General features: G+C 43.5%; 3 protein-coding genes across 10 annotated transcripts; 2 read left to right on the top strand and 1 right to left on the bottom strand.

Moving 5' to 3' along the window:
• The first annotated feature begins 229 nt into the window (after positions 1–229).
• On the top strand, positions 230–5,238 carry Ndf (Nucleosome-destabilizing factor). Of its 4 annotated transcripts, none has more exons than XM_070286834.1 (10): positions 230–515; positions 946–982; positions 1,811–1,893; positions 1,954–2,818; positions 2,879–2,989; positions 3,196–3,466; positions 3,554–3,640; positions 3,705–3,794; positions 3,857–4,038; positions 4,326–5,238. In XM_070286834.1, exons 1-10 carry the CDS (start codon positions 436–438, stop codon positions 4,392–4,394), a joined length of 1,875 nt encoding a protein of 624 aa, XP_070142935.1. In that variant the 5' UTR covers positions 230–435; the 3' UTR covers positions 4,395–5,238. The 4 variants fall into 4 exon arrangements, with proteins under 4 accessions (XP_070142935.1, XP_070142933.1, XP_017032842.1 ...); XM_070286832.1 differs by having other exon boundaries at positions 3,551–3,640; XM_017177353.3 differs by having other exon boundaries at positions 3,551–3,640; positions 3,857–5,238.
• Positions 5,239–5,965: 727 nt separating this feature from the next.
• Positions 5,966–9,736, top strand: Trp1 (translocation protein 1). Of its 2 annotated transcripts, none has more exons than XM_017177363.3 (4): positions 5,966–6,109; positions 7,180–7,986; positions 8,062–8,354; positions 8,933–9,736. In XM_017177363.3, exons 1-4 carry the CDS (start codon positions 6,074–6,076, stop codon positions 9,024–9,026), a joined length of 1,230 nt encoding a protein of 409 aa, XP_017032852.1. In that variant the 5' UTR covers positions 5,966–6,073; the 3' UTR covers positions 9,027–9,736. The 2 variants fall into 2 exon arrangements, with proteins under 2 accessions (XP_017032852.1, XP_017032851.1); XM_017177362.3 differs by lacking the exon at positions 5,966–6,109 and adding an exon at positions 6,835–7,013.
• Positions 9,735–13,475, bottom strand: LOC108081961 (uncharacterized). Of its 4 annotated transcripts, none has more exons than XM_070289074.1 (6): positions 13,316–13,475; positions 10,802–13,250; positions 10,349–10,742; positions 10,141–10,289; positions 9,905–10,075; positions 9,735–9,844 (listed from the first exon to the last, which is right to left on the bottom strand). In XM_070289074.1, exons 2-3 carry the CDS (start codon positions 13,209–13,211, stop codon positions 10,570–10,572), a joined length of 2,583 nt encoding a protein of 860 aa, XP_070145175.1. In that variant the 5' UTR covers positions 13,212–13,250; positions 13,316–13,475; the 3' UTR covers positions 9,735–9,844; positions 9,905–10,075; positions 10,141–10,289; positions 10,349–10,569. The 4 variants fall into 4 exon arrangements, with proteins under 4 accessions (XP_070145175.1, XP_070145176.1, XP_070145170.1 ...); XM_070289075.1 differs by having other exon boundaries at positions 13,310–13,474; XM_070289069.1 differs by having other exon boundaries at positions 10,154–10,289; positions 10,802–13,474.
• Positions 13,476–21,727: the final 8,252 nt, after the last annotated feature.

The raw sequence follows: 21,727 nt of genomic DNA, 5'->3' as shown, positions 1-21,727 counted from the left end.
TTCAACACTACCCGATAGCCCACATGGCGCCAAACAGGTTTGCTTTATCCTTGATTCAGGAGATGAGCTTTTGATTACTTTTAACTAAATTTAACGTTATTAAACATTTAAAATTGCTTGCTATCGCCTTCGGAATCAATAAAGTGATAGGGAAATAACAACCGATTTATAGTGGCGATAACAATATCGATGTTCTTGCAGTCTAACCGATAGTTAGTCAAAATGGCGCCTGTCAGCAATCGTTTATCGGTGTAAGCAGCGCATCACAGCTCGAGCGAAAAAAAGAAAAATACGGGCGAACTGGACGAAATTGATTGAAGTTTACCAAGAGCCAGCGCCGAGATTCGCACTGCACCCCAGTAACCAATTAGCTCGTGTGCTCCGTCCGCCCAAGCCAGCAAGATAACCAAGTTTAATATACGCCTGGACAACATAATGTCGAAGAACAAAAAACTGTCGCTGTCGGGCGGCGACACGACAGAGAAATTTATTTACAAACTCAAGGATCTGATATGGTAAGCTGTGTGCCGTCTAGTTGGGACTGGCTAAGACTATGCGGCCAGCCCGGTTCCATGCCTCCGCCGTGATTTTCCCTTTTTTTCTGATCTTGGATTAAGGGCCAAAGCAATCACATAACCTCAATCGTGCACGGTTGGCGCTCCAACGATAAAAAAAAAAAGAAGTGAAATGTGCGTAAAAAAGCAATTAGCACTCGTTTGCCCGCCACGCAAGGCATTCCGGATGGGCTGCCATTTGCTCCGGTCTCCGGAGTTTCATATGTAACTCCGGTGACCCGACCCATCTTGACTGCTCTGCTCTCGGCGACGTCGACGTCTCTGCGTTGGCGCTTTTTTCGCGCGCGCGCTCTTTTTTTTGTTGTTGCCAATGAGTGAAGTAATTTGGCCCAATACGAAGTTTTCTAATAGTGTTTTCTTTTGCTTGCAGGGCCAAGATGAAGGGCTTCACTCCGTGGCCGGGCATGGTAAGTGATCGGAATGTTTATGCAGCGTCGACGCCGCTGCCGCCTCCTCTGCCGCAGTCACTGTCGCGGTCGCTGCCATGTTGTGTTTGTTTTCGACTGTACTTTTCGACTGCAGCACCGCTGCTGCCGGCGTCTCTGCCGCCGCGCTGTTGCTGTTGCTGGCTACGCACTTGCACACGCTTCATACTTGCGCGGCCCGGAATCGGTTTCTTTTGGAGCTGCTATCGGGCCAGCCAGCCAGCGGGCGTTAGCTTTCGTTCGTGTACAGCCACAGATGCCAACATGTGTGCGGTGGAGGGGGAAGAGGAGGGGCCAGCGACGCTCGTCGGCGGGCAAAGTGTTCAGATATATAATTCGCTATTCGTTGCCAAGGAAATCTATAAAAGGAGGCGTCCCACGAGCCTTTTTCAATCTGGTTCGGTATCCATTCAGTGCTTTCGTAGCTTAAATGTATTTTTCTCAAAAAAATTATCTAAGACCTGGCAAACAAATGTTAAATAATTTATTTATCGGTATTAATTTTAGATTTTCAGCTGTGAAGTGGAAAATAAGTTATTTTAATGAGGAAAAACAAAATAATATTAATGAAGTGATTATAAATAACTAAATTAGGCACCAAATAAATTCATGCAAATTCCGGCCATATCCTTAATATTGAAAAAATCAATTTAATTGTTGTAGACGCGATTGTATTAGTTCTTATTAGCCAAAAAAGGCATATGAAGTTAATTAAAAATCAGAACTACTTTCTTGGCTAAATGATAGGGAATCTATTAAACTCCCACTGAAACGGTACTTTGTATTAACAATAAATACTTTTTTGTCTAGATTGTGGATCCGCCATTGGACATGCTCAGCCAGCAGCGCCGCGCGAATTGCAAGTGTGTTTTCTTTTTCGGCTCTCGGAACTTGTGAGTAATACAATTTACAAAATCAAAGAAAGAAATTTAAATTCTCGGATAACTTTGTAGTGCTTGGATAGAGGAGAACAACATCAAGCCCTTCGAGGGTCCCTGGAAGGATGAACTGGCCAAGGTTAGCAAGCCCGCTGCATTCAGGCATGCAATGACGGATATTGAGAAGTATATTGACGACCCCGCTGAGGTGGACGAACAGGTGAATGCCAGTTGCGGCGGGCCAAATCACGCCACTGAAGCGGACTTTGACAAGATCCGCGACGGTCTGGACAATGAGGAGAACGCTGCCGACGAGACTGTCGCTGATGCCAACAATGGTGTGGTGGCCCATGTGGTCGGAAGTCCCGAGGCCGAGGGCTTGGATAGGGAAAATAATGCAGACTCTGCAGCATCACCCGAAGATGCCGCAGTTGCCGTAACGACGACGCCGGCGGCCGCAACAAAATCTGGTGGCAAGCGGACGCCGAAGGCCAAATCTGTGACAGCCGTCGCGGTTAAGGCAGCAAAGGCCTCTTCCACAAAGTCAGCACAGAAACGGCGGACTTCCGCGCAACAGACGCCCACCGGAGCATCGAGCACCAAGCGTGGCAGGCGAGTGGCTTCCGGAGAGGCAGCGGCGGACCAAGCCGGCACCAGCTCCTCGCCCAGACGTCGCATCGAGACTGACGCACTGATGGCCTCGCTGGCGGCCAAACGGGCACCAAATGCAATCGCTCTGCTGGACCGTCCAGTGGTCACGCGGCCAGAGACGCAGGCCATCGACATGAATTCGCGGTCGAACACGCTGGCCGATCGCGAAATCGTTCCATCGGATCAAACCTTCGGCTTCCTGGGCCTGGGCATGATGGGCTCGACCATAGTTAAGGACTTGATATACACGGGACACAAGGTTGTGGTCTGGAACCGCACCATTGACAAGGTAAAGCGTTCGATTAAGATATTCAAAAGCAATACTGCAAAACATTGGTTAATTTTTCAGTGTCAGCCCTTCGTGGAGGCCGGCGCCGAAGTTAAGGACACTCCAATGGATGTGGTGGAGGCGGCCGACGTCATATTCTGTTGCGTTTCGGATCCCAAAGGCGCCAAAGATGTAAGCATAAAATAACGAATTTCATTTATTCGCGTTCTGCGGCTGTGAAGTTTTTGTAGCGCCCACAAGACGATTCAGAATACATTTAAATTAAATTAGAATACAAAGGAATGCGACTCTTTGTCGCTAAACGTTCTCCAGCTGTTACTATGCCAGCTTTTATGCAGCTCTTCTAAATCATGCTTTTTATTCTATTCTATGATCAGCTGGTTTTTGGCAACTGTGGCGTCCTGCAGTTGAAGGACCTAAACAATAAGGCCTACGTGGAAATGTCGACTATTGATCCGGAAACATCCTTGGACATTGGCGAAGGTATCAAGCAGTGCAACGGTCGGTACCTGGAGGCGCAAATCCACGGGTCGCGTCAAGACGCAGCCGATGGTATGCTGATCATCCTCGCCGGCGGCGATCGAACAGTGTTCGAGGATTGCCACTCGTGCTTTAAGACCATCGCGAAAAACACGTTCTTCTTGGGAAGTAAGTACAGCATAGACCAACGCCGAGGCGTTGCTTGATTAGACCGAGAGCAATTCCTTAAAAATGTCCCTTGTTTACATCTAGCAGATGTCGGAAATGCCTGCAAGGTGAACCTGATCTTGCAAACCATTCTGGGAGTGAGTATGGTTGGACTGGCCGAGGCGTTAGCACTGGGTAAGTTTATTTTGATCACCAGTTTTGGCTGTGAGGTAAACGATTTGTTATACTTCCTTCACAGCTGATCGTTTCTCCATTTCGCTGAAGGATATCATAGACATTTTTGATTTGACTTCTATGCGATCACCGATGCTGCTGGCCAAGGGCAAGGGTACGTATTTAGTATAATTTTGGAAGTCAGTTTGGAGAAAGAAATTGCTATTCTCCTTTCAGAAATGGCTAAGGGCGACTTCAATCCACAGCAGCCACTGAGCCACATGCAGCGCGACTTGCGTTTGGTGCTTAACATGGCCGAGAATTTGGACCAGTCCATGCCCGTCACCAGCATCACCAACGAGGTGTTCAAGCATACCAAGCGCTTGGGCTATAGCGAACACGATTCGAGCGCCGTATTCGTAAGATCCAGATTTTAACAATTAGTTAACACGACTAACGTTTAAACTATACTTTATCATTTAGTTTAAAGCGTACACACCGAACAGAACCGACACTGACACACACAACACACCCGAACACAGTAATGCATTACCCTCACTACCCACTCACCCACCAACATGACCGAGACGTTCGGTCGCAGGGGATACACAGATTGACAATGGTCAGTCTGCGTATTGCCTGCGATTGGCAGCGTTGTTCTAGCTCGTTCATATATTTCCAAACCTTTTCCCATACCCGAAACTAGGGCTATTGCAAAGCAGATCAAGATCTCGAGCCGATACGCATTGTGGAGCGCTTTTCGCCGGCCACCTAACCCGTGTCGGTGAACCTCTTTGATACGTCGTCGTTCGGCGAGATTCTGATGGGCAATCGGGGAAGGTTTATTTTCAAGAGTCTGGCGGAGCATTCATGAATGTTGTACACGGATCGACTCTAGCATGAATATTGTAATCGTGGGTGGGATAAACGCGAAGACAGCAAAGGGACCGGGAAAAGGCCATGGCATCGGGCGATGACGTAGCTTCCCAGATGTGGCACTAAAGAATTATTTGCATACATAAACTGTAAATGTATAGAATAACGCATCCGAATAAATTGTAAAAAAAAAAAACATATATTTCGCGAGGCACATAACTGTGTGCGAGTGAAAAGCCAAACGGGGCGCGGTCCCTTTTGTATACACCCCGACCCTTCCCAATCATATCCTTATTTATGCATTTACGCCAATCTTTCTAATTTTGTTCTCCGCGTAACCCTTTTGTTCAAATGCACGCAAGGCACTAGAAACACATTTTATATATTTTTGTCTAAGAATAAAGAGTAAGCTAAACGATCATTGAAAGTAAACAATATACAAAAACGTACATATTTGGCGGCGGATTGGTTTAGCTTTCCTTCCCTCCTCCACACAATAAGAACAACCATTGGGACGAAAACGGAAAAGGAAAGAGAAGCAACTGAACACACACCAAAACTGAAACAAGAACCGGAAGCAAACAAAGTAGCGTAAACTTTGATCCTCCCGACTGGCCAGGGTCATTATTAATAATAATAATAAGAATATATAATAAATAATATATTTTACTTATTATTTAGTCTGTATTTTGTTGTAAAACAAAGATTAATAAAAATATAATTTTAATAGTGGATGTAAGGAATTCAACTGTTTCAGTTTATGCATTTGGAGTTTGCGACAATTGATCGTTAAGTTTGTATTTCAAAATGGGAATATTTTTAGTCTTTTATATGTTTTTAGAATAACATAATTATAATTATAAGAAGTTTATTTCCAGCTGATTTTAAGCACTGTGTTGAAAATTAATCTAATGCCAAAGTTCTCTCCTTAAAAATTTAAGCTAGTTAAAGTTGTATACTTATGTATAAGGACGATTCATTAGAAACCCATGTTTATAATGAATCGTCCATATAAGTTTTATAAAAAAAGAAGGAAAGCAATTTTGGGCAACTTAAGATTTGGCAAAATTTACATAATTATAACTCGGGGTTGAAATATTTCACATAATATAAATACAAAAAGTCATCCAATTTGCATAAAATTAAAACTAAAATTTAGTATTAATAAAAAATTGCCATATCTAAGAGTAGGTAAAAGTATGTTGAAGGACAACAAAGTTAATTTTTTTGAAATCTAATTTTACGATTTTTAAACTCAAGAATATTTTTTACTTTATAAAAACTTCTGACTATAAATATAATACCCTGCAATGGTATAATAGCCTAAATAGGAAATTATGTTTAGCATAAGTAATATTAGCTGAATTTTTTTAAGTGTAGAAAATATCTAATGGCCAAACATCGATGTATCGCCTTTTTAAAAAACATCGATGCTATCGATAGTGACATCGAAGTTTTTGCATCCCTGGTAGGATTCGATTGAATCGAATTTTTCACATCCCCAGCCACGCAGAATATTATCAAAATTGTTTTTAACACCAATTCGAAGACAAGAATTCATTGCACCTGAGAACGAGAATGTCGGAAAAGAAGCGCACCCGTCGTCGCAAGGATGTAAGTGAATTGAGAGCGAAAAGGCAATCCAGCTGCTGCCAGGTGTCAGTGTGGGTGGTGCCACAGTCCAATTGGCACGCCGAGAGTGTTTGTTTTTTGTTTTGATACGGAACGGCAAAAAACGTGAAATGGCAAACAAGAAAAAGCTCAGATCACTGATATGGGAGTGGAGATCACGGCCGCATTTTATATTATATTAAAGACTTTTTACGCATTTGTGGGGGGCAAGTTCAGGGGCCACCCAATTGCGTGTGTGTGAGTGCGTGTTTTTTGCTGGATTCCATGAATTCAGCCCCCCGCATGCAAAGGTCTATAATTAACTTGTCCCGCTGCGAGGAGAAATGCGCCGTTTGCGCTGCATTTACTTGTATTTACTTACTTTCCAGCCAATTAGCTTTGTGATACACAGTGTAAACAGCTGTGAGCATGTAACGGTGATCTCGCTTAACCCGCTCTTTAACTCGAGCCTCTCTCTTTAAGCTCTCTTTGAGCTTGGGGCTCTCTCTCATTACCAACACTTGTCAGGTGCAGGCAGCCCCACTTATCAGCTGCTGGATGTGGCCGCCGCTGCCGCAGCTGTTGTTGTTGGGGAAAGTTTCAATACGCTCGTGTACTCTCCACGTGTGTGTGTCCGTATGTGTTTGTGTGTTGTTGGTTGGCGCTTGCTCGTGTTTGTGTGTTGGTGATCGCCACTCGTTTGACCAGAGTCAAGATTCAATACTTTCTAGACTCTCGGAGCGAGTGCAACACGTCACAGCCATCAATAAGGCATTGTGGCTTTGTTATTTACCAAGTTCGCAGTTTCCTATTCTATCCGAAAATGAACGAGGAGGAGTACTACGAGGAGGAGTACTACGAGGAGGAGCAGGCGGAGGAGGAGCAGGAGATCTTCGATGATGGATTGGTACTGGGCATTGTTTTTAGAGGGAAAATCCCACGAGAGCCCCCGCACCGACTTAAGTGTGACTAACACGAAATTGGTGTCGTGGCCTATATTCGCCTATAGCTTGAGCTTCCTCCAATGCTCTGTAAAAAAGTAACTAAATTTGGTGTATTTTTATTTCAAACAGGAGTACACCGAGCCGGGCGCCCAGAAGGTGGACAAGCCTTCAAAGGATGAGAAGAATGTGGCCAAATGGCTGAAGAAGAACGTAAAGACGAAGAAGACCAAGTTCTTGAGCCACGTCGTCGAGTACTTCACCTCCAGCAAGGCCATCGATGCATTGATGAAATCCAAGTTTGCCGAGGGCAGCAATCCGCTTTTCACCACCCGGGAGCAGGTAGTGGAGTTCCTGGATGTTATGCTGGAGCACAAGTTCTTCCATCGCGCTAAGAAGGTGCCAGTCACGCTGGAAGAGATTCGGGGTAAGAAGGCGGACAAAGAAAAGGGCCAAGACAAGGAAAAGGAGAAGGAAAAGGACAAAGCAAAGGATGACAAGAAGGACACCGATCCGGAGGCGGAGAATACACAGGGCGATGGAGGAGCTACCGGCAACGAAAAGGAAAAGAAGGAGAAGAAAAAGCGCAAGATTCGATTGGACATGCATCCCGAGCAGATCTTCGTGGACGGTTCCGAGGCCTATGTGTGGATCTACGACCCCATTCCTCTCCATTACTGGATCTTTGGCTTCATCCTGCTTCTGGGTGCCGTTGGCATCTGTTTATTCCCTCTATGGCCACCAATGCTGCGCAAAGGTGTCTACTATCTCTCCATTGCGGCAGCAGGCTTCCTTGTCTTTATCCTGGCGCTGACCGTGGTTCGTCTGATTGTGTTCACCATTGTGTGGGCACTAACCGGTGGCAAGCTGCACTTCTGGATCTTCCCAAATCTGACCGAGGATGTGGGCTTCTTCGAGTCCTTCTGGCCGCTTTATGAGGTTTGTCTTTTCAATATTGCCTATATTGCGTGAATTAACCTGATAATTGTATGTATTTTTTTTTCCTGAAAACAGAGCAACTATAACAGCGAAGCAAGTGGCAAAACTGATAAGAAATCCAAGTCTAAGGGCAAGAAAAAGGATAAGGACAGCGATGCCGAGGATACAGCTGTAGATGCTGATGCTGACGGCGACGGTGATGTGGATGCAGAAGTCTCAACGCTTGAGCCTGAGAAAATTGAGCTGATTAAAGAACACGACACCGACATGGAGATCCGCAAGCGTCGCAAAGTTGGGGCTGATGAGTACGAGGACGAGGATGTGGATGTGGATGAGTCTCAGACGCAACCCAAGGATTCCAAAGATGGGTAAGAAGGGTCCCCCCTCTCTCTATTTCTCTTTCTAAATTGAAAAGTTTTCCGTCTTATTGCTCGAATTTTTGTATTTATAATCTGTTTTGTTTCCCACGTGCTTTTCGTTTTGTTTTGTCATAAAAAAACAACAAAAAAAACAAATTGTAAAGAGAAAGAAATATAAATTAACTCTAGCTTTTAATTGTACACACCAACACACACTTTGTTCCTTAATAAATAATATTGTATAATTAAACAGCATTAATTCTTTTGGTTTGCGCATTTTCATAACAATTTTATATTTATTTTCTGAAGCATGTCATTTGTAAATACATTTTCCTTTCGTGATCAGTGAAGGTTCTCATTTAAGCGGTAGTTTGGTTATAAAAATACTCATTATTATGGCTCATGGTAAACTTATTCCTGATACAAATTGGCTGTGGGAACGAAAAGGTTCAAGTATCAACAGAGTAAGTTCTTCATTCATTACAATCTTCGTTCACCAGCATATATATACAACTTACATATTGCCAAAGTTACACCTCAAACGCAGGCATGATATTTCGTTAATAATTCGAATAATTCTGTTTCAGCACACCACGCACCTCGGGATCGGACTCGGAGAGCTCGAGCAAAGATTACGAGATAATCAGTTCAAGTGAAGTGCAAAACGTTGCTGGCAACTAGGATGGACGTAGAAGCCCCACAATCTTTATTAATATTTAATGATCCGCATCTAGCTAATTGATAAGAAGACATAGAACAAGAATCACACATCAAGTACATCAGCAGCAGCAGCAGCAGCCCACGAACTATTATTCCAAGTACAGCGAATGCTTGTCGAGCGAGTTCCAGCGCGTTTTCGTTAGTTGTTTGAAGACACACTTCGGATTGAGCTTAACGCTTGCAGTTCTCCCTTCAGTATACGTATTTGGCTGTAGTCCGCACACACAATAATTCCTATATGCAATATTACGTTGACCCAGAGCATTTGTTAGTTTCTTTTTTAGGCTGCAGTTGGGTCTTGAGATGAGTTGCCACAGTATGTTCTCAAGCCTTTAAACAAACTACTTTTATTAATCTTTATTTGTACTTGTATTCATACGTTTGTAAATGTATACAGTGGCAGCGAGAGTGCAGGAAGCGATTACAATTGATAATAATCATAGCGAGTACGTAGATGAGAGCGCATACCGTGACTATGCGCATAAATATTTACTCTAAATGTAATTAAAGTGAACTAACAACTTAAAGAAATTAGTAGTGTAACACGCAATTAACTATTATATAAAAATAAAGCTAGGCAATTCTGATCTGATGTGAGAGATATTTGAGCGTTTTGTAGTTCTTGCTCGAACGTTTTATTAAAAAAAAAACAAATATACAATATACTATAATTCGTCTTTAAACTGTCGTTCGATATGGTACTGATTGAGCGTGGAGCTTAGCATGTGCCAGGCCTGTCTCGGTAGGAATAGCCCGATGATCACTGCACAGCTAGATAACTGGAGGCAGGGATAATTAATTTCCTAATAAGTGTATTCTTTTGGAATCGTCATACTCACAATAATGATGATGTAAGACAGCCAGCAGAGGATCACATATGCTAAAATTGCCAATCCGCCCACAAAAACAGCTGTCGGATGTCGATAGTGCACTTCAAACTTGATTTCCGGCTTATTTCCAGCTTTTGCACTCAAAGTTGGTGCCATTTCCTGTACTGATTTGTGAAAAACCTACGTAAAAAAAGATTTCTTTTCATTTTTTGCTCCGTTAAAAAATGTGGAATGAAAATGAATACTCTTAACAATCACCAAGACAGAATCTTTATGGATTTGGACTCTCGGTTATCTGTCGCGGCTTTATAAAAAGAAAAAATACCAGTTGGTAATCCTTGGCATCAGGGAATGTAAGCAAGACCAGGTGGTGGTCTCGAAACAGAAAAGATCCCTGAGTGGGAGATTTTTAGAATATAAACAAGTAAGCCCCAAGAGAGCGCTGTAACTTACGTACACAGTACAAAGGTGTTTCCGTTGTTGACCTGAGATGGCAAACCCTTTTTTCAGTCGATCTCAGGACTCTCCATACCTTTATCTACGATTTTAATGAGGCTGCCTGTTTGGAATACACAAACCTGGCCATTCAGTCTTTCTGTGGTTGAGTACTGCCCCAACAGGGCATCGGAGCCGGTAACGATTTTTATCTTATCCATTTTTATTTTTAATAGGTGCTAAAACCCCCGAGACTTCTTCCTCAATGGCTTCCTTATAGATCTAAAATGTTTAACTATAGCTACTATCATCTCTCTTTCATTCTCTGAATCTTGGCTAGTTTCAGGCTCTCGAACGGGGCTTCTGGGTCTGTTTATGTCCTCGACCTGAGAATGCCTTTTCAACTCTGTTTCTGAGGGTTTATTTTTTCGTTAATTTTATAGATTTTTCTAACCATTAAACTATTGTTACCTTCTATTAATTTCAGGGACTTCCGCTTCATAGCTGTCATAGTTTTCGTATTCTTACGCGAATTTTCTTCCAAAGTGGTAGACCGCGAGGAGTTTAGGGGTCTCATTGATGGCCAGACTGCTCTCATTTCCTTTTTCGTTTGCAAGGTAGCCCTAGGAGGTATCCCTAAATTAGGCAAACAGAACTTATGGAAGGACATGGAATGTTGATTCTGAAGGTAACTCTCTGAGAGTTTTCCTGACAACTGCCTGACATAGACAACTAAATGAACCTTGGGGAGGTCTACGCTCATATGGTAAACTGTCTCAAAAGTTTCAAGCTTCCAGGTAAACAGCATTTTGGCCACGGGAATTCTGTTAACGTCCTTTTCCAAAATGTCGAATCTATTATTTATCTTGTGCGTGCATAGGAACTTCTTTGCTGTATCCAAATGCAGTGGACACACTCGTTGTTTGCTGGCTAATTTTAGCATTAATAGTTGTAACTCCCCTTTTGATATTTTCCTAGAGTTACTATTGGCTGCCTGATTTCTAATGGGGCGTCGGCATTGGTTACATTTTGAAGGTAAAGATTTGGCTTCCGAAAAACGCTCTTCGCCAGGGATAGTTTTCCTGTTCAAAAGCTTCTTGGGATTAGCTACAAGGGGTATCGGCATTTCGAGCCTGCTAGAAGGGTCAACTTCATGCCTAGAATCTTGACAAGTATCTTGACAATCCTTGGGCAGAACTTCGCTGAGATTGGAGACTGACAAGGCAGGTTGCACTTGAACGCAACTCACTGAGAGTTTACTCGACAATTCCCTAACATAGGAAGCCTGAGGCACGGGAAGGTCTCCGCACACGTGTTGAACTTTCTCCAACGTCTCTAGCTTCCTGGTAAATAATCTCTCAAGAGGATTCTGCTTTTCGACTACAGGGACAACAACTGGGTTTCTGGGCGTTATTGATTGGATAATCATTGGCATATTCTTAAAATATTTCCCTCTAGGAACTGGACATACACTTTCCTTGCTGCTTATCCGTTCTAGACTTCGCGATTCTAACTTTTCAGAAGTCTTACCATAATTTGATCTTTCTCTAGGGTCACTTTTTTCATGATTTTTTACCGAAATGCTGTTCTTAGTCGAAGTATTCTTCTCCTCGCTTTCCTTTAGTCCGCCTATTATGATGGATTCTCCACCATGTGTGCCCAATTCTCTTGAAACAACTTTTAAATACTCTTCATCAGTCATGGTTTTATTGGGGGAAGCTACATTTGGTAATTCATCAACAGTGGTTTCGTCATTCCCATAAGAAAACTCCATCAAACCGAGGTTCTGGAGGATCTCCTCAGATTTCACAGCTTCTTCTGCATTTGTCCGCAGTTGTATTGGGGAAGACGATGTGTCGCTGCTCTTATTGCATCCCTTGGTGTCGTCTTTTATATGCTCTGATAATGGCTTGTTGATTATTTGATTGAAAGGACTAAACGGCGGCTCGGGGATCTTGGGTTTCGGCGCTGAAGATATTGACTGTGATGCAAACCAGATGTGGCCCAAGCTCGAGCCATAGTTGCCTATGCGATTGTTGGGCAAATCCGGACGTGGTTCCATATACAGCGAGTTCGGGCGATTGAGCATGCGCCGGGCACTGTCCACGATGAGGGCGTCCTCAGAAGGACCGTCGTAATCGTCAAAGGGAGGAAACTGACTGGCCAGCTGGCTTTCGGTGTACTTGCCCCTGGACTTCAATGAACTCAAGCCGCCGCCCTGCAGCTTATCCTTAGAAAGTGGTCCCTGTGGATAGTTTGGTGCGTCCCAGATGCTGCCACTTCTCTTGGATATGGCACCTCCAGATGGATCCGTTATAGGCCCCTTCAGTGGAATAAACTTCTTTATTAGCTGGTCGTCGTAGATCAAGCGCCTGCGTGCGTAATTTGAGGGCAAATCCTCGCCCGGCGAACCCGATCGAGCCGGCGATGGCGACGATGGTGGTGGTGCTGACGGCTCCAGCTGGCGACGACCCATCTTACTGGCCTCTTTAGGGCCATCGCCATCACCAGCTTCTCCAAGACCGCCTCCTTCAGTCCTGTTCCAGTTGTCGCTCTTGGTACGCCTACCACTGGACTTGGCATGCGGTTTCTTGCCCTTAACGGCCACTTTAAAACGGGGCGCCTTGTTTCCTTGGGCAGCTTCCTCGGCGCGGCGGCGTTGCAACAATATTTTCTGCCGTTCGGCATCTAGCTTTTCCTCCTCGTCGCTGGAGCACGTTCGAGGACGGCGGATCAGGCCGCAAAGCTCGCAGACATTGAAGCGATTCACCGTCACGTCGAGCATTGCGCGTGGCAACTTCTCGCACATGCAAGATTTTTGTGACGCAGAAAGACCCGTGTTATTCATGTAGAGCGAGTACAGCTTGAAGAAGCGAAACATCAGACGCTTGACTTAATTTCTGAGAATTGCTTTCCGGAACTAAAACGGAAATGTCATTGCAGGAAAAGACTCGCTAGCAGTGCTGGAAAGGGCTGTACATTTACCAGAAGCTTCTTTCAGCACTATCAGTGTTGCACAGCGGACAACCAAGTTTTGATTGTTTTGGGTTAAATTTTGTTAGGTATAAGTTGCTTTAGAAAAATGCGGAATGTCAGGATCAGATATATGAATACTAACAAAATTACTTGGCGACAAAATTACATGTTGCTGAGTTCTTACTGTCAGTAAATTTTGTAAGTGAAATTCAGATGAATCTAAAAACCGTTAACGTTTAACGGTACATTCAAACGGCATAAAGAGAAAATAATAATAATATGACTAAAATTAACAAACTCTAACTTTTTTTTCACGATTTATGAATTTTACTATACTACTTGCATTTTTAATTTATTTATTATTTTATTTATTTTTAATCAACCATGAATATCTCTATTCAGTTAAAGTTCACACATATGAATGTATGTATGTATGTTTTATAATTTATAAATTTCGTATCGTCGCATCCTAAAATCCATTGTCTGCCATCTTGTACATAACTGAACATAAATATGTATTTATGTGCATATATAATCCACTAGGCAATATTGAAATAATTTCATCATTCACTTAGTATTATTTGCTTATTCACTTGGCTTTGTTTGTATTTAAAGTAATTTGCAATTGAACTTTCTGTGGCCGGCTCCGTCTGTGCCAGTGTTTGCTACTCACCGAGTTGGGGAATTTAATTAAGGTTTTGCTGCATTTTTAATGAATTTTTTTGTTGTGCACAGTAGTTGTCCGACTCGAACAGCTCTTTTCAATGGACTGCTGTGTCCTTCGAGAACAATTCACAAAATAACTATCAAATATACTGTGCACACACACTAACCATACACAGCCACACACCTTCCGGAGGAGCAGATTAGTTGCATGCGAATCTAAGTGAAATTTCATGTTCCATATGCAATTACAGTCCTGGGAGGAGGGCGGACACAACCCACACAAATATGTATGTATTTATAGTTATAATTGACAAACACACTACACACTTCTCCTTGCCACTCGAACATACCATACTTGGAATTTATTTACATTTTTCCAGCAATAAATATGTATGAAAATGTGTTGCAGAGTACCAACAGTTGACCCAAATAGTCGTCGGGCTCCTTGAGCACCATCTGCTTTAATTAACTCGATAGCTTTTGATTGATTGGCCTAATCCCTCCGCTTCGCACCTAACACTCCACAGCCCCACCCCACAGCCATCCCTCCTTTTCCCTTGCAAAGTCAATAAACACATTAAAAGCGCATCGTCTTACAAAATGTTCTGCATCTTCGGCTCATTGAGCAGCTTGTGAGAGGAGTGGATACAGGATTCGGACTCCAAGGCGTTTGCCAAGGAATTTATGCACTCAAATCAAGCGGACCGATAAATTATGGAGCCAGTCGTCGTTATCCTGCAGGGAGTTGCGCTGCTAAGCTGGAGTCGCACGTTCCTGCTCCTTCTCTGTCCATTTTGAATTAAACGCCGACTGTCCGGGATTTATGCGCGCCACTGGCCATAAAAATATTATTCGCAGACTATTCAGACTATAGACCCTACGAATCGGCGCCTAATTGTTCAGGCATCGATTGTATTTCAATATAATCGAATACGATAAATGCACATGGAGAAATAGGCCATAATTTCAAGATGTGATTTCGAGAGTGAATACGGTGAAGGCTTTAAGATATAAAATATAGAAAATAACTGTATTGACTGTAATACCATATATGTTTAAAGTTTTTATTATTTTTTAAACATGATTTTGGGCACCCCCGATATTTCTATAGTTTCGAATGTTTTTTAATAAATCTCTCTAAAATTTTGTCTCTCTGCACTCAACTACAAATCGACGACGTCTGCGATTGGAGCTACAAAATTATTTACTCCCTGGTGAGGCATTTTAATGCATTTTTATTGCGATACTTTTAGCGTCATTTCATTTTCGGCATTCTGCTTTGCCATTGGAATTTTTCACCCTGACCATTCCGAGAGCCCCGGGGCCTTGGCTTCGCCAGCTGTAATTTTTGTAATTTTTTGGCGTGGCTTTTAGGTTGGCGTTTATTGCATTTCCCTCTGCATTTAAAGAACGGACACCAGTCCGGAAATTTAATGTGTGGAAACTATTTGAGGCATGCACATACGCATGCAAAGCGGGTTTTCCGGGGCTCGGAGTTTCCAGAGTCCGGAGTCCGAAGGGCAAGAAGCCATTGGGGAGAATATTTTTGCATGCAACTGGAGTCGCCCGGAACATTCACTGAATACTTTTAGGCGGTGGCGAATGTGTGTGCGCGGCAGGATACGCATTAAAAGTTGCGCCACTCTTTCGCCAGATCAAAGGTATTGAAACATATAATTATCCTTCTTCATTGGGGGTTCAACTCAACCTGAAAGCACCTCAACTTTAATTACGACTGGTACACTTTAAATAATTGTATAAATAGTTTATGGCTTTATCTAAAAATGTAATAAAGAATGTATACTAAAATACTATGATTAAAAATAAAATATTTATAGTTCTTCCTTTCTTTTTTGGTTCTTTCTTGTTTAATAGCATTTCCATTTACCTCTTACATTTTTAATTTTCTTTAAGTGTACCAGTATCCATCAGTCGGCCCACAACCTTGAGCACATTCCTGGGATGTGGAGCTGCGCTCTTCCAATTCACCAGCCGGCCAGGGTGAAATTCCAATTGTATATTAAATACTTGCCATTAAGTTTTAAGCAAATTTTAATTACAATGCCGTCGCTGCTTCCGCCATTTAACACGAAAACAATTTCCGCCCGGGCATACATATTTTAGATCAAATATTGCAACTGCTGCACGGCGTCCAAGGGGGCGGAGATGGAGTGCCCAAAGGATCTGAGGCTGTGATGCGGGTGTTCGCCGTTTGCCTAAATGGGTTTTTTCTCTGCTCGGCTGGGCGGCTGGGCTGCCATGAAATATGAAAGTCAGTTCGTGGCTACGTGACTCGGGAGTGTCTATTTTCCACCAATGGGGGAGGTGGAAGCTGCGGAAAATGGGAAAATGGCAAAGATTGTTGTGGTGTCATGTGTGTGTGTGCATCGCCATGTTGCACAAACGCATCCTCTGTTTACTTATTTAACACAATTTTCACATTTCATAATTCAAGTCGGGCAGGGCCAAGAGTGAGTGTCCTGTACTGACGTGCGATGGGCGTGGCTGCGGCGATACGCATGCGTAGCCTTGCCTCGGGGTCCCATCACAATGGCTGCTTCCCCCGCCTCCGCTGTTGCCTAATGTTTTCTCGTTCTGTTGCAACTTTAGTTATTTTGCGCAACTCTTGGGTTTTTCGAGTGCTGCCTTTTTGTGCAGCTCACATACGTAAGTGGAAAGCGCTGCCTGGGATCCTCGAGCGAGGCGACAACCTTGAAAAGCACTCAACAAATAATGGTGGGTCCTTCGTTCTTCGCTCACAATTATACTTTATGCGCATCGCCAGGCAGATCACGTATACGCCACGGTGGCCCACTTATGATGCACAACTTATGATGCGGTTAAAGGGGGTCGCCGTTTTTCGTTGAACGAAGATTTTTGATGTTTGAGAGTAGAGTTCACACGGAAAAATAAATTTGTAAGGTTGAGGAAGGTTAAGGGGTACCAGAAAATTGTTTCTTTTTTAAAAAAGGCACTTCTTTCACCTAGAAGAATGGGCCTATTATAATATTCTTATAATTTAATAATTATATTTAATTTTGATTAATGGAGATAATTTTCTATAACTCTTGACAAATTTAAATGTATGAATAAAAGAGTTTCCGTAAATTATTACTTATTCCAATTTCAATTCCAATTATTTACAACTGTAAGTTGATATTATATGAAGGCTTGTTATGCATACAATTAAATTAAATAGTCCTGACAGACAAATGTACAATTTTGTATAAATTTTTACATATTTTTTTAAATAATAATTGTTAAAATTATTTCTCCCAGTGCATAAAGCTTTCATCCAACCGTATTGCTAAAAATCAATGCCTGATCCTGATTGCTACCGATGTATGCAATGGAATGTGTATCTTTCGGGGATTTGATTGATTGCAAGTCCTTTTTTTGGAAACTGCAAACCACTGGCGGGCCCCTGAGAGGTCTCTCGAGTACTTTTAAGATTAATCCTGGCGGATATTTAATTGTTGCTCCTTTTTATTTGCCTCATTGTGGCGGCTACTTTGGACTGGTCAGCAACTTCCGCTGCCATAAAAGCACTCCTGAAGGTAATTGTTTAAAAATGGACTTTATTCAGTTATGGTCCAGCATGCCCACATGCATATGCATCTGCATCCGCATCCCCATCCGCACCCCGACGTCTCCATGGTGTACACGTGCTCTGCCCAGCCCCATAGATCGGCTGTCTAGTCATGTGTGCGCGCTGTCCATGTAAATTTTAAGCAACTCTCCAAACTAACAACCGACGCAAATTGCTGCTGTTGCGGTTTATTTTGTGATGCAAAAATATGCAGTGCCCCCTTACCCTTGGCTGTGTCTCCATTCCCGGGTCCTGCGTCCTGCTCCGGCATCTGCATCTCCCCGCCGCAGGAGCAAACTACTCCTGGCGATGGTGGCGCATTGTTTGGCCTGACTTTTTGCTGCCCGTTCCGGGACCCGTTCCTCCACCCGTTCCGGGAATGTGCGGCACTTGTTTGTTGTGATGTGTGCTTGCTGGTTGTCGGGCTTGTTATTTTACCCAAAAGCTGTTAAATTGCTTGAAACAAAACACAGTGGAGCTGGCTGGGAAGAAACTGATGGTCGGAGGAGGCTGCATCCATGGCCACCATAAATATTAAAGCGGGTGTCAAAAGGAATATGTGGTGCGAAATGCTTTGAATGCTGCCAGCTACTAGCGTTTCGACAATGGAATAAATGTTAGGGGCTTCCTCCTCCTCGGTCAAGGAGGAGGACCACGGCTCCACGAACGTGCCCATGATCCCGTTTCGAGATAGTCCAAGGGTCTCGCCGCAAACATAAATCAAAAACAACCGAATGCGTGGACATGTCCCCGATTCTCTGGTCAACTAGCCATATTTTATGCCTCACAATGGCCCTATGAAAGTTTCCCCTTAAATGCGAATTAATTAAAACTAAAAACTTGCCCCTGGCTGTGTGCACCTTGAATGGAGAGACCGTGAAGGGGGGATTCCAGCCATGCCATGCATGAATATTTTAATCAAAAATCTTGGCAGAAGGTAATGAAAAGAGCAGTTTTTTGTGTTGCACTCAGTGGCCAAAAGGATTCGTTTCTTTCTTAGCTGCGAAAGTTGGCTTAAAAATTATGCAAAGCGAAGTTTTCTCGTTCAGGGATCTCAAAAAAAAAAAAGAAAAAAAAATTGGCTCCTTATTATTTATTGTGTGCCGAGCCCTTTCTTGCGATGTGTTAAGAAATTATGCGGCTCGTTCCAAGGCTTCCATCCTCCTCCGCTCGGCAGCCTGACATTGAACTTCCCAACTACTCGAGAGTCACGGAAGGAGCCGAAGCAAGAGCAGGAGCCATGCCGAGGATTTTTTATTAAGTTTCAAACGCTCAAGAGCTTTGCATCTCTTATCTGGCTGGCAGCCTTTGAGCGGCGTCTTAACTTTTGGACTACTCAAAGTATCGAGTCCTTCTTATTTGTTATGAAAACTTCCGAGTGGAGTCGCGCGGGGGCTCCGTGGAGCAACGACGACGACAAGTGCAGCTCGGGCTTAACGTCTATGAAAAGCTCCTCGAGGAAACAGCCCTTTGAAAGTGCGACTGGGACTGGGACTGGGCCAGAGGCTGGGATTGGGAAAGGCAAAAAGCCGTGCCTTCGCTCCACGGCCTCGAAACAAGTTGGCTCTTACTCCTTGTGTGTAAGGATGTATGTACATACACGCCCCCATATCCTTTGCTTGCTGCTACTTATGTAAGGGAAGTTGTTGGCTTCATAAACGGATATACCGACTCCAAATAGTTCTTTCTTCTGTGAGCCTCATTCTTTCATGCTTCTTTACGAGTATTCCGCTTTTTTGCACTTGTTGTGGCTGCTGCTGCACTTTTCCTTGTTTGGCTCCGTTTTCCTTTGCCGGTCTCTGGCCCGGTCCCGCCCAGGATCGGGATGCGGCAGCACGTGCCAGAGGTGGGCTCCGTGCTCTGCAACTTGTGCCCCGGCAAATGATGAGTTGTGGAATATTCTTGGGGAGTCGGACTGCTCCTCGCCACAGGCGATGAGAAAGCTTCTCGACTTTGCGACCCTGCCTGCTGATACCAGTGCGAAGCAGTATCTATTGGTGCACTTGAAACAACAAATTGAAGGATATAATCAAAAAGGTACAGTTTCTATTTTAATGGCAAAAGAGTTAATTTCGGATGATTCAAATGCTTCGAGCATATAATAAACTGCAATCAGTTTATATATTTTCTTTTAAGCAGTATAGCTTGAGTGTCCTGTCTTTAAACTTTACCTTTTATATCATAATAATGTTTCTTTTAAAGCCATTAGTAAATTAAATACTTAAATTATGTCGCATTTACTTTACTTATTTCTCGCTCTGCTTAAACTTGGCTATCTGGACTTCGCCACTCTTTGATATACACACTGGCTTCGTGTGCCGTGTGTTGTGAGTCGGTGCCCAGGAGCCAGTCGAAGATGCTCAGATTCCCAGGACCCCAGTGCTGTGGTGGTGCTGCAGTGTGTTTGTTGCTCAGGGTTTAGTTCACTTGCCGCTTTATATTTACCAACAGCCACTTGAAGTTCATCGCTTACAAACATATTTTCCTTCCTCCCTGCCTCCCTGCCGAAGTGCTTATCGCTTTATGATGGGTTCTGTTCACCTCTGTTATGTTATCCTTCGCCTGCGAGGGAATTTAATATCGGTGTGAATGTGTGTGTCTAGGTAATAGGAGTTTGCGGTAATTATGAGCTTAAATTTCAATTTTTAAACAAATAATTGCTTAATATCGGGAATCGGTTTCTGTAAGCAACGCCCGCCGACCCGAACATTTAAAGTGTGCAATTCCTAGGATGGTTTTTATTTTCCTTAATTACACAACTCGCAGAGAAAGCTGCGAGCTGGTATAATTTGTGGGCCGCATAAATTCATTGCGCTTATTAAGCCCCGCAGGACAAAGGCTCGGAAGTTGTTGGATTTTCCAACGAGGGAGCCCAGAAAGCAGCAGGGGACTCACGCGGAAAAGGGCATAATCACACCTTGACCACCTGTCCGCAGTGACGGTTGCCGTTGTCGTTGCCGTGACCCTCCTCCACCGCCTCCTTTTTCTCCTGCATTTTGCAGTGCATTTAATCTCGGCAACATTTCCTTTGCCGTCGAGGACGCAGCCCATGACATTTCCTACCTGCAGACCGGCCCCCATCCTGCTCATTTTTCCCCCTTCCTTCCGGCTGTTTTTTTTTTTTTGTACCAGAGCCAACCCTGCGACAACCCTTTACTGCTGGCGACGCTGTCGAAAACAAAAATTAGTCCTGCCATAAAATGAGCAAAGGAAGTGGTAAGTACCTGTCCCGCTCCGCGCCATCGAGCGACCGACTCTGCAGTAACCGGCTCCGGCAGTAAAAATTCGTAATGTGCAGCTAATTAAGTTCAAAGCATAGTTCCAGGCGCTGGTCTAGTCCTCGTCCATTTACTACGGTCCGCAACCGCCGACAGTCTTTTGCACTAGATCGCCGGATAGGTGGATGCTGGGATGCTGGAATGGCCGGATGGACTGGCAACAGAGCGACAGCGGTTCTGTGGGACAACTGCTTTTTGGGCCACGTTGACAGTCCCAATCCTCAGTGAAGTTTCGTATGATTGGCCCCGTCGTGCAATCCCCTGCTCCTGTGGTCGAAGTTGGTCGCTTTGTGGCCGGTACATCCTTTATCCTTTATTTCACGCAAATAAAATGACACAAAATTAATTCCAACCTCAAAGGAGAGCAGCATCATCGGAGATCCGGTTTCCTTAAAGCCGATTCGATACACAAATGCTGTGGTAAGAGTCTGGATAAAAAAATATTCCATTTGTGAGGAATCAACATTAAGCTGTGAGAGCAATAAGGAAGGAATTGAAATATTTAAAGTAACCAATTTCTTATGACATTTTGGGAGACTTGCATTTAAATGCGTCATGTGTCAAATAAAAATCTTTTGGTTTCTATTATGGTTAAAAGAGAAGACAAAACAAAACTTTAATCTTATTTTAGTTGTAAATAATAAATGAAATAAAACGTAAATTCGAAAGCTTTATGGTCAAATAACCTTCTTATATTTTTGTTTTGCTTACAATTAGTTTAATTTCCTTTATTAATAGTACGATTCGTTGAGTAAGGACACCGCGTGCCAGGCTTCCTGGCAAGTAGGAGGTGGATTCGAGTAAATATTTTGTCTTGGCAACCACACAAATTTTGAAAGGAATTTCCGTGGGAACCCCTTTGCAGACACCTTTGACAGGTAGCGTCTC

This window comes from Drosophila kikkawai, chromosome 2L, assembly GCF_030179895.1.
Source record: "Drosophila kikkawai strain 14028-0561.14 chromosome 2L, DkikHiC1v2, whole genome shotgun sequence".
NCBI lineage: Eukaryota > Metazoa > Arthropoda > Insecta > Diptera > Drosophilidae > Drosophila > Drosophila kikkawai.
Note: the sequence above shows the minus strand (reverse complement) of the source record. Positions and strands in the feature narration are given on the sequence as shown.

What these genes read in the sequence shown, in the direction of transcription:
- Ndf (XM_070286832.1), top strand. Translation starts at nt 436, where the DNA reads ATGTCGAAGAACAAAAAACTGTCGCTGTCGGGCGGCGACACGACAGAG. An exon ending in TCACTCCGTGGCCGGGCATG is followed by an intron (nt 983 to 1,810) that starts GTAAGTGATCGG and finishes TTTTTTGTCTAG; the next exon opens with ATTGTGGATCCGCCATTGGA. An exon ending in AAACACGTTCTTCTTGGGAA is followed by an intron (nt 3,467 to 3,550) that starts GTAAGTACAGCA and finishes GTTTACATCTAG; the next exon opens with CAGATGTCGGAAATGCCTGC.
- Trp1 (XM_017177362.3), top strand. Translation starts at nt 6,930, where the DNA reads ATGAACGAGGAGGAGTACTACGAGGAGGAGTACTACGAGGAGGAGCAG. An exon ending in AGATCTTCGATGATGGATTG is followed by an intron (nt 7,014 to 7,179) that starts GTACTGGGCATT and finishes TATTTCAAACAG; the next exon opens with GAGTACACCGAGCCGGGCGC. An exon ending in CCTTCTGGCCGCTTTATGAG is followed by an intron (nt 7,987 to 8,061) that starts GTTTGTCTTTTC and finishes TCCTGAAAACAG; the next exon opens with AGCAACTATAACAGCGAAGC.
- LOC108081961 (XM_070289074.1), bottom strand. Translation starts at nt 13,211, where the DNA reads ATGTTTCGCTTCTTCAAGCTGTACTCGCTCTACATGAATAACACGGGT. An exon ending in GTCCCTGAAATTAATAGAAG is followed by an intron (nt 10,743 to 10,801) that starts GTAACAATAGTT and finishes ATAAACCCTCAG; the next exon opens with AAACAGAGTTGAAAAGGCAT.